Source organism: Nycticebus coucang, chromosome 20 (genome assembly GCF_027406575.1).
Source record: "Nycticebus coucang isolate mNycCou1 chromosome 20, mNycCou1.pri, whole genome shotgun sequence".
Classification (NCBI taxonomy): domain Eukaryota; kingdom Metazoa; phylum Chordata; class Mammalia; order Primates; family Lorisidae; genus Nycticebus; species Nycticebus coucang.
Window position 1 is genome coordinate 24,826,415 of NC_069799.1, and position 12,291 is coordinate 24,838,705.

Consider the following 12,291-nt stretch of genomic DNA (forward strand, 5'->3'; position numbering starts at 1 on the left):
GGGGCAGAAATCGAAAGCTAAGTGTGAGTTCTAACCATGCCCGCCCCAGCACAGACTGTAGCTGAGACAGACACGCCAGCACTGGGCAGTGGCACAGAATGGGGCTGTGTCACAGTTTCTGTGAAGTCTAACAAAATCTGATCTTCAGGGAAATATAGCTGGGACAGAAACTAATTCTGTGGAATTGTTATGTTCTGTCAGTAATATCAATCAGGGGTGGGCTGGAACTGAGTGAACTGCCCCAGCCTCCATTAAGGACTGGAGGTTGTCAGGCTTCAGCTCCCCCTGCCTGATGGTGGCAGAGTGTGGAGGCCTTCCTAAGGAGACATAGATCTCCCTGTGACTCAGGCAGGCACAAACCCTTACAGAATCTGCTCATTGGAGGGTACTTGGTCACAGCATGCAGGGGTATCAGTGACTGGCTCTGACAGAGGTGAAAGGGTTGGGGGGAAGGAGGAATCAACCTTCCCAGACTTATTAATTTGCTGACTGGGACCTTCTGACTTCGTGGAGTACCAGAGACCCCTTCCATCTAATTGACAGAGACCTTTTGAACTCTCCCACCTGAGACAAGGGCTGACTGGGACAATTGATTTGGACCCTTTGAACTGGGCTAATCACCCAAGGACTATCCAAAGTTATACCCTGGGTGTGTGTTTGTGGGAAGGTTTGATTTTTTCTTTTCCAGTTATTGCCCTTGGGGTGTGGAGTGACTTAATTGCTGGTATTTCTCTACAGCTATGACTTCAACCGAGAGTAACTGATTCACTAGGGTAGGACAGAGACCAGCTGAAAACAAGACAGAGACACTTAGCCCCACCACACGAAGTAAGTCCCCACTGTCTCATGCCATTGAAGACAAAGCTTTTGAACGCTCCCAAACTCTCAAAGAGGAAGAGAAATGGAGAGCAAAAGTGGATCATTCTCTCAGAGAGCTCTGGAATGATTAAAGAAAACTAATATTTGCCTTATAGGAATCTCTGACCATGACAAACTTGCTTTGCAAGGCACAGAGGCCCTTCTTCATGAGATTATGAAGGAGATCTTTCCAGACATGACAAGAGATTTTGAAATTCAGATAGCAGTCAGTTTCAGAACCCCAGCATGACTCAACCCAAATAAGACGTCTCCTAGGCACATTATAATTAACTTCGCCAAAGTTAAAATGAAGGAGAAAATTCTGAAAGCAGCCAGATGGAAGAAAACTAAAACTTACAAGGAGATGGATGTTAGAATGACTAAAAGTCTATCTGCTGAAACCTTTCAAGCTAGAAGAGGGTGGTCATCGACTTTTAATCTCCTAAAACAAAATTTCAACCCAAGATCCTGTATCCAGCACAACCGAGTTTCATTTATGATGGAGAAATTAAATACTTTATTGACATTCACACGTTGAATAAATTTGCCATAACTAAACCAGGGGTTTGCAGGATATTCTCAGACCTATCCTCCATAATGACCAGCCCAATCCTGCATCCCAAAAGTGAACTCACTCAGAAACTTTTGATCAAATTCCAAATTCCACAGTGTCAAAAGGATTAAAAATGTCCACTGGACTTTTGAAAAACTCGATACCCAAAATTCTAGCAGGCTTATTCATATTCTCAATTAATGTGAATGGCTTAAATTGTAGTCTAAAGAGGCGCACATTGGCTGACTGGATACAAAAACTCAGGTCAGATATCTGCTGCATACAAGAATTTCATCTTACCTTAAAAGATAAATATAGACTCAGGGTGAAGGGATGGTCATCTATATTTCAGGAAAATGGAAATCAGAAAAAACAGGTTTTGCAATATTATTTGCAGATACAATAGCCTTTAAACCTACAACATTAAGGAAGGATAAGGATGGTACTTCATATTTTTTAAGTGTAACACTCAACATGATGAGATTTCAATTATTAACATTTATGCACTGAAGAAGAATGCTCCACAATTTATGAGAGACACTCTAACAGACATGAACAATTTGATTTCCTCCAGCTCCATAACAGTTGGAGATTGAAATACTCATTTGGCAGTGTTGGATAGATACTCCAAAAAGAAGGTAAGCAAAGAAAATTTAGACTTAAACTTAACCATTCAACAGTTGGATTTATGAGACATCTATAGAACATTTCATTTCAAAAAAACTGAATACACATTGTTCTCATCAGCCCAGGGAACATACTCCAAAATTGATCACATCTTAGGTCACAAGTCTAAGCTCAGGAAATTTAAAAAAATAGGAATTATTCCTTATATGTTCTTGAACCATCAAGTAATAAAAGTTGAACTCCATAACAAAACGAATCTGCATGCTCATACAAAAACATGGAAACTACATAATCTTTTTTTTTTTTTGTTTTTTTTTTGTAGAGACAGAGTCTCACTGTACCGCCCTCGGGTAGAGAGCCGTGGCATCACACGGCTCACAGCAACCTCTAACTCTTGGGCTTACGCGATTCTCTTGCCTCAGCCTCCCGAGCAGCTGGGAGGAAACTACATAATCTTATGCTAAATGAGAGCTGGGTCATAGACGAGAATAAGAAGGAAATTACTAAATTTTTGGAACAAAATGATAATGAAGACAGAAATTATCACAACCTCTGGGATACCGAAAAGGCAGTCTTAAGAGGGAAAATTATAGTACTGGAAGCCTTCCTCAAGAGAACAGAAAAAGAGGAAGTCAACAACTTAATAGGATATCTCAATTAACTAGAAAAGGAAGAACATTCAAATCCTAAACCCAGCAGAAGAAAAGCAATAACCAAAATCAGAGCAGAATTAAATGAAATTTAAATCAAAAGAATTATACAACAAATCAATAAAGCTAAAAGTTGTTTTTTGAAAAGGTCAATAAAATAGATAAACCTATGGCTAATCTAACCAGGAAAAAAAGAGTAAAATATCTAATTTTATCAATTAAAAATTGTAAAGTGAAATAACAACAGGCTCCTCAGAAATTGAAAAAATCCTTTATGAAGATTACAAGAAACTCTATTCTCAGAACTACAAAAATCTGAAGAGAATAGACCAATACTTGGAAGCATGCAACCTTCCTAGCCTTAGCCAGAATGAACTGGAAATGTTGAACATGCCTACATCAAGTTCTGAAATAGCATCAACTATACACAATCTCCCTAAAAAGAAAAGCCTGGGACCAGATGGCTTCATATCAGAATTCTACCAAACCTTTAAAGAGGCACTAGTACCTATATTACTCAACTTTTTTCAAAATATGGAAAAAGAAGGAATACTATCCAACACATTCTATGAAGCAAACATCACCTTGGTCCCCAAACCAGGAAAAGAAAAGAAAATTATAGACCAATATCACTAATGAATATTGATGCAAAAATATTCAACAAGATCTTAGCAAACAGAATCCAGAAACACATCAAACAAATTATATACCATGACCAAGTGGGTTTTATCCCAGGGTCTCAAGGCTGTTTCAATATACCTAAATCCATAAATGTAATTCATCACATAAACAAATTAGAAAACAAAGACCATATGGGTCTCTCAATTGATCCAGGAGAAGCTTTTGATAATATCCAGCATCCTTTCATGATCAGAACACTTACGAAAATCGGAATAGAAGGGACATTTCTTAAACTGATAGAGGCCATCTACAATATCATATTGAATGGAGTTAAATTGAAATCATTTCCACTCAGATCAGGAACCAGGCAAGGTTACCCATTGTCTCCACTGTTCTTTAACATTGTACTGGAAGACTTAGCCATCACAATTAGGTAATAAAAGGCAAACATAGCTTATAGTGTCAGAAGAGATCAAACTTTCACTTTTTGCAGATAATATGATTGTATATCTCAAAAACACAAAGGATTCTTCTACAAAACTCTTAGAAGTGATTGAGGAATAGAGCTGCATCTCAGGTTACAAAATTAACACTCATAAATCTATAGCCTTTATATATACCAACAATAGGCATGCTAAAAAAAAACAGTCAGGGACTCTATTTCATTCACAGTAGTGCCAAAGAAGATCAAATATTTGGGAGCTTACCTAACAAGGGTCGTGAATGATCTCTATAAAAAGAGCTATGAAACTCTAAGAAAAAAAATAGCTGAAGATGTTAACAATGGAAAAACATACCATGCTCATGGCTAAAAAGAATGAACATTGTTAAAATGTTCATACTACCCAAAGCAATATACAATTTTAATGCAATCCCTATTAAAGCTCTGCTCACATATCTTAAAGATCTCAAAAAAATAATACTTCATTCTATATGGAATCAGAAAAAAACCTCAAATAGCCAATACATTACTCAGAAATAAAAACAAAGGAGAAAGAGTCACACTACCAGACCTCAGACTATAGTATAAATTGATAGTGATCAAAAGAGCATGGTACTGGCACAAAAACAGAGAGGTAGATGTATGGAACAGAATAGAGAACCAAGAGATGAACCCAGCAACTTACCATTATTTGATCTTTGACAAGCCAATTAAAAACATTCAATGGGGAAAAGATTCCCTATTTAACAAATGGTGCTGGGTGAACTGGCTGGCGACCTGTAGAAGACTGAAACTGGACACAAACCTTTCATCATTAACTAATTAACTAAGATAGACTCTCACTGGATTAAAGATTAACTAAGATAGACTCTCACTAGATTAAACTTAAGACACGAAACTATAAAAATACCAGAAGGAAGTACAGGAAAAACTCTTGAAGAAATTGTCCTGGGAGAATATTTTATGAGGAGGACTCCCTCAGGTAATTGAAGCAGCAGCAAAAATACACTTCTGGGACCTGGTCAAACTAAAAATCTTCTGCACTGCCAAGAACACAGTAAGTAAAGCAAGAAGACAGCTCTCAGAATGAGAGAAGATATTTGCACGTTATGTCTCCTATAAAGGTTTAATAACCAGAATCCACAGAGAACGCAAATGTATTAGCAAACAAAGAACAAGTGATCCCATCTCAGGGTGGGCTAGGAACTTGAAAAGAAACTTCTCTGAAGAAGACAGGCGCATGGCCTACAGACTTATGAAAAAATGCTCATCATCCTTAATCATCAGAGAAATGCAAATCAAAATTCCTTTGAGATATCATCTAACTCCAGTAAGATTAGCCCTTGTCGCAAAATCCCAAGACCAGAGAGATTGGCGTGGATGTAGAGAAAAGAAAGCACTTCTACACTGCTGGTGAAAATGCAGCCTAATACGTTCCTTTTGGAAAGATGTTTGGAGAACACTCAGGGATCTAAATATAGACTCGCCATTCAATCAACAATTCCTCTACTAGGTGTACATCCAGAAGACCAAAAATCACATTATAACAAAGATATTTGCACCAGAATGTTTATTGCAGACCAATTCGTAATTCTAAGTCATGGAATAAGCCCAAGTGTTCATCAACCCATGAATGAATTAAGATATTTGTACACCATGGAATATTATGCAGCCTTAAAAAAGACGGAGATTTTACCTTTTTCATGTTCATATGTATGTAGCTGGAACATACTCTTCTTAGCAAAGTATCTCAAGAATTGAAGAAAAAGTATCCAATGTATTCAGCGCTACTATGAAACCGGGTTATCTGCATGGAGGATCTAATTCATGAAATCTATACTGTTGGAAAACATTTCAAAGAAGCAAATAACTTCCTTTGACCCTTGAAATTATGCTTTCCATGAAGTGGAAATTATAGCTCAAGTAAAATTATAGCCCAAGAATATGGGAAAGAGGATAGAAAGGAGAGAGGAGGGGATAGGATGGGTGAAGGGAGGGTAATTGGGGGCACCACACCTATGCTGCATCTTACAATGCTACATGTAAAATATACTAAATGTAAAATATGAATGTCTTAACACAGTAACTAAGAAAATACCGTTAAGGCTATGTTAACCAGTTAGATGAAAATATTTCAAATTGTATATAAAACCAGCACCTCGTACCCCATGATTGCATCAATGTACACAGCTATGATTTAGTTAAAAAAAAAAGAATTAAAAAGACCACATTCATATAAACTGTGAGATTAATGAGTACACAATTATATCTTCAAAGTCATTTACAACTATACTTACTGGACTATAAATGGAAATGTGTGAGGCAATGCAGAAATGTTTAGAGTTAATATTTTCAGCTCATCCTCAGATACTAATGAATGTGGTAAAACATTGCCCTAAAACACATGATACATGTAAGTTTACACAGGAGATATTGTAAAGTTGATTAAATCAGTTTCACTTTTTCTCTGGAAGGTTAATTTAATAAAGAGACACATTTACCTTATTTGTAAGAAGGAAAGGAGAGATAGTTACAACCAATATACAGCTGAATGATTGGGTTTTAACATCATATTAAGACCCTAGGGATGGAACAGGCACAGGATGATATTCATGTAAAGGCATAATGGCCTTCTCATGGTGGGGACAACATTCTAGTACAAGTAAAAACAAATAGGCAAAGCATGCTAACATATGGAAAGTATATATGTGTGTGTATATACATATATACACACACACACACACACATATGCATTTAAAGTGTTTTTGAAGTATATCACACTTTATACAAAAAGATAAAAGTACCTATATAAAATAAAAAATGCAAATTTTTAAAGTTTTCTTTCTAAACCCAAGAGGTATCCATATGTTCTCCTTTAATTCATGGCCCTCATTTTGCAAAGGACTTTCACATACTAAGAAAGAGATAATCTGCCTGATCATCAAATGGTGTCTTTCTCCAATGAGGCTCTTCAGGGCCTTGATACTGAAGTTAGACAGGAAAGAATTATAGTTCCCATAGATTAAGGTTAACAGAAGAAGTGTAATTATGTCATTACTTATTTTGGAAATTTATTAAGCTGAAAAAAGCAAACAAGTAATAAGTGTCATTAATACACCAAGAAAAGTAACTTTTATCAAAATTGTAACCTTAATGTCTGCACTACATTTTTACTTATAAATTTGCAAACTCCAACAAAAAAGATTTATGAGTTTTGCAATGTAATAGCAACTGAGAATAATAATAAATGGAATAGGAAAACAGGCATTGAGGTCATCTATGTGTTTGTTGGACTACAAAGATAAATTGAATTCTCTCTGATCTACTAACTCCTTAAAAGTCTGAATGCACATGTTGACTCTCACCATGAGAAGTGACAATTATGAACTGCAGAGGCTGAGTATGGACCCCTGTCAACCCTCAGAAGACAGATAGTTCGGAACAAGTTCATCCTCATTATACTGAATTTTAGTTCAGGCAATCATTATTTTATGTTCCAAAGTACATGCACACTCATGGGTAATGGTAGGAAAGATAAAACCATTAAATGGACCAGAAACAAAGAACATCATCCCTGAGGGTTTCGATCAGGTAAAATGACTTGAAGAAGAGAACTGTAATTAAAGAAAGAAGCTATTGATAGGAAATCAAGGGCTATTTTGCATAAAATAAATGTTTTATTTATTTTAATATGATTGTTAAAATAAATATGTTTTTAAAGTAATGAAGTTTGGTAAAATCTATTTTCTTATCCTGATAATGATACAAATTTTAGTGTAGAATTATTTTAGTTTTAACTAAATTATTTAGTTTTAACATCATTTGTGTAGGGCTATTTGCACACTGCCTGATGTAGACTTAAATATAGTTTACATAATAAAATATATTTTGTTTATATTTATACTAATCAAAAGTGTCATTTTCACATGAATTATACCTCATTCTCAAAGAAGGACTGTAAGACCTACGACTGTGCATCGATGGCACAAAATGACCATGAGAATCGAAAGTGACAAGTTAGGGGGGTTTGAAGACTCAGTGGCAATAGTTGACAATCTAAAAAACAGGTGTCGATTTCAGAGAAAAATAAAACACCTTTTCTAACAAAATTTGTTTTGGTTAAAAAATCATAAAACGTTAATGTGCCAAAAAATTAACATAATGGTCACTTATCACTGAATAACTAATATGCTTCTACTAACTTTGGGCAATTGGACTTAGTGTTGTTGAAACTGCATGTACAGTGCTGGCTGACAAAGATGTTGATAATTTTATGACAAGTAATACTTAGCTGTCCCACAGGAAAAGCAGAAGAAAAACAAGTGACACTGCAGATTTCAGAGACAGAAAACATGGGAGAATTTAGTAGCATTCCCATGATACAAATTTTAAACACAACTAAAAATCCTGTTTAAAACACCCAAGAGAATACCAAAAATTATATAGAACACCTTTTTTTAACCTTTGTCAGTATGTTAATCATAGGAAATGGAGTAGTGACGCGTATTGCCTGGAGGATGGCGGACGCCGGCTTTCGCCGCCTGGTTCCTAGCGACTTGTATCCCCTTGTGCTCTGCTTTCTGGGCGATAACCCACTCTCAGGAGTAGCCAATAAGTTCGCCAAAGCGACAGGAGCTACACAGCAAGATGCCAATGCCTCTTCCCTCTTGGACATCTATAGCTTCTGGCTCAACAGGTCTGCCAAGGCACCAAAGAGGAAGTTACAAGCAAATGGACCAGTGACTAAGAAGGCTAAGAAGACGACCTCATCCAGTGACAGCAGTGAGGACAGCAGTGAGGAGGAACAACCTCAAGGGCCTCCAGCTAAGAAGGCTGCTGTACCTGTCAAGCGGGGCACTTTGCCTCAGCATCCTGCAAAGGCTGTGACTAAAGCATCAGAGAGCAGCAGTAGTGAAGAATCCAGTGATGAGGAGGAAGAGAAAGACAAAAAGAAAAAACCTGTTCAGAAGGGAGTTAAACCCCAAGCCAAGGCAGCCAAAGCTCCTCCTAAGAAGGCCGAGAGCTCAGATTCTGATTCTGATTCAAGCTCAGATGATGAGGCACCAAAGAACCAGAAGCCAAAGACAACACCTATTGTAGCTAAAGCTCAGGCTAAAGCCCCTATCAAACCAGGAACGTCAGTTCGAACAGCACCTAAAGTAACCAACGGTAAAGCAGCTGGCAGTAGCAGTAGCAGTAGCAGTGATGACTCAGAGGAAGAGAAGACACCAGCCGTTCACAAGAAGATACAGACTGTACCTAAAAAAAAAGTCAGTGCCAAAGCTCCAGTGAAAACAGCTGTCAGGTCTACCCAGAAGAGTTCCAGCAGTGAAGACTCCTCCAGTGAAGAGGAAGAGGATCAGAAAAAACCCATGAAGAAAAAACCAGGTCCCTACAGTTCAGTCCCCCCACCTTCCACTCCCTCACTGAAGAAGTCCTTGGGAACCCAGGCATCCAAGAAAGCTATAGAAAAGAAACAGCCTGTGGAAAGCAGTGAAGACAGCAGTGATGAGTCTGATTCCAGTTCTGAGGAAGAAAAGAAACCACCAACTAAGGCAGTCATCTCTAAAGCAGCCACCAAACCAGCTCCAGCAAAGAAGGCAGCAGAAAGTTTTTCAGACAGTTCAGACTCTGACAGCTCTGAGGACGAAACTCCTTCCAAGCCAGTGAGCAGCAAGAAGAGTTCCTCAAGTAATAAGCTAGCCACCACTACCAAGACACCTACAGCTAAGGCAGCTACAGCTCCCAAACAGTCTACAGGCAGTGGCCAGAAGCCTTTTATAAGAAAAGCAGATAGCAGCTCCAGCGAGGAAGAGAGCAGTTCTAGTGAGGAGGAAAAGGCAGAGAAGACTATGGCCACCCCAAAGTCCAAGGCAACTGCCAAAGCAGCTCCATCTCTGCCTGCCAAGCAGGCTCCTCAGGGTGGAAAGGACAGCAGCTCTGATTCAAACAGCTCCAGTAGTGAGGAGGAAGTGGAAGAGAAGACATCTAAATCCCCAGTTAAGCCACAGAAGGCAGCAGCAGGTGTAGCTCCTTCTGAGCCAGCCTCCACAAAGAAAGTAAAGGCTGAGAGCAGCACCAGTTCTTCATCTGATGATTCTAGTGAGGAGGAGGAGGAAGAAAAGCCCAAGGGTAAGGGTACTCCAAGACCACAAGCCCTCAAGGCCAATGGTACTGCTGCACTGACTTCCCAAAATGGAAAAGCAGCCAAGGATGGTGAGGAAGAGGTAGAAGAAAAGAAAAGGACACCAGTGGCAGTTTCCAAGCCAGGTTCAGGCAAGAAGCAAAAGCAGAATGAAGCTGCTAAGGAGGCAGAGACTCCTCAAGCCAAGAAGATAAAGCTCCATACCCCCAACACATTTCCAAAGAGGAAGAAAGGAGAAAAAAGGGCATCATCCCCATTCCGAAGGGTCAAGGAGGAGGAAATTGAGGTGGATTCTCGGGTAGCAGACAACTCATTCGATGCCAAGCGAGGTGCAGCTGGAGACTGGGGGGAACGAGCCAATCAGGTTCTGAAGTTCACCAAAGGCAAATCCTTCCGGCATGAGAAAACCAAGAAGAAGCGAGGCAGCTACCGGGGAGGCTCCATCTCTGTCCAGGTCAATTCTGTTAAGTTTGACAGTGAATGACCTGGACCATCGTTTGTGATGCAGGGGTGATGACTGGAGACCACTCATTCTCATAAATGGACCTGGAACCCTCAGTTCTGTTAGGGGAGGATGTTGGTAAAGACAGAAGTTTAGGGTAGGTCCTAAGACTTTATAATATAATACCATCTCTGGTCCTTTTCTGTGTTCCTAGTTTTGTACAGATTTGTTTTTGAGTGTTGAATGGCAAGGACAAGGTAAGGGGAATGTTATTTTTTAACAAAAATTATTTTAGTTGTCCCTTTCTTCCTGTTCTGTGGAAGTACTCATACTGGGAAATTTGTATGTTTTATATTAAATCATTTCCTATTGATTTTTGTTATGATTTTTAAAGGTGGATTCCCATAGATAAAAAAATCTCAGCTATTAACCAAGACATAGTAAAGGGTCGATACATATGAGTTTATAATTGGAGGAGAATTCTGCCTTTGAGAGTGTACATGTCCACATTTCATCTCTCCTTCCCTTAAAACCGTGTTGGAGGCCATTAAAGAATGATGATGTTTGTGTATATGTTAAAAAAAAAATCATAGGAAATGAAAGATGAGCATAATATCAACTGTGGAAAACATCAATATATCTGAGTATCTCCAATTTGGAAATTGAAATTTGGAGGAATGTGCCTGTTTTTCTCCATGTATTCTCAATAGGATCAGTTGAGTTTCCTCTTTTCACACAAAATTCCCTCAAAATACACAAAATTTAGATTTTTATCTTTACAAGAACCCTATGTTCTCTTGTTCATAGGTGAACAACAAATAGAAATAGAGGTGTTCTACTATTTAAGTTTCTTAAGAATTTGATAAGTCATAAATGATTAATACTTATCATATATTTCCTTCCTGTTCTGCAATTATTCTCACTCCATTCTCTTTATCTTCCATTTCAAAAAAAATAAATAAATGCTAGAGGACATTATTCACATGAATTCATACATGTTCTTGTGAATTTCAAAAATATTAATAATAAAGTAAAAATTTACTTGCCACATTTGTGAATATATGTTTTAATGTGGTAAACAACAATCTGAAACTTTCAGAGAAAACATCATGGAAAAAAATCAGAGGGTTCTTGTTTTAATAATGGGTTATTCTATCTTTCAAATGTGTCAAATCATTATTCTCTCATCTCTAAACTATGTCAGTCAAACGAATACACATAAAACTTCCTATAAGTTATTTATTTAGAAAATAAAATAATAAAGGTGAATTTATTTTTGGAGATACATAAAATCATATTGAAAATTAAAACCATCTCTATTGTATGGTACACATTAACTCTACAGAGATTGGATGATGGCATAAAGGGATAGTTTCAGATAGTTTTATTATAGCCAGAAAACGAATTGTCTAATAGCAAGTATGATGGCATAATAGAAAAAAATTGCTACAAGTTACTTATTTCTTGTTGCAGTTTGGCCAGGGCTGGGTTTGAACCCGCCACCCTCGGCATATGGGGCCGGCGCCCTACCCGCTGAGCCACAGGCGCCGCGAGTTACTTATTTCTTTTACTTTTCATTCTTTTCTTTCTTTCTTTCTTTCTTTCTTTCTTTCTTTCTTTCTTTCTTTCTTTCTTTCTTTCTTTCTTTCTTTCTTTCTTTCTTTCTTTCCTTCCTTCCTTCCTTCCTTCCTTCCTTCCTTCCTTCCTTCCTTCCTTCCTTCCTTCCTTCCTTCCTTCCTTCTTTCTTTCTTTCTTTCTTTCTTTCTTTTTGAAACAGAGTCTCAAGCTGTCACCCTGGGTGGAGTGCCCTGGCATCCCAAGCAACCTCAAACCCTTGGGCTTAAGTGATTCTCTTGCCTCAGCCTCCCAAGTAGCTGGGACTACAGGTGGTTGCCACAATGAATGGCTATTTTTTGGTTGTAGATGTCATTGTAGTTTGGCAGGCCCAGGCTG

General features: G+C 38.1%; 1 protein-coding gene across 1 annotated transcript; it reads left to right on the plus strand.

Annotated features, from left to right (window-relative positions):
* The first annotated feature begins 8,249 nt into the window (after positions 1-8,249).
* Positions 8,250-10,911, plus strand: LOC128573105 (nucleolar and coiled-body phosphoprotein 1-like). Its single transcript, XM_053573303.1, has one exon. The coding sequence runs from the start codon at positions 8,269-8,271 to the stop codon at positions 10,378-10,380; it is 2,112 nt and encodes a 703-aa protein (XP_053429278.1). The 5' UTR covers positions 8,250-8,268; the 3' UTR covers positions 10,381-10,911.
* Positions 10,912-12,291: the final 1,380 nt, after the last annotated feature.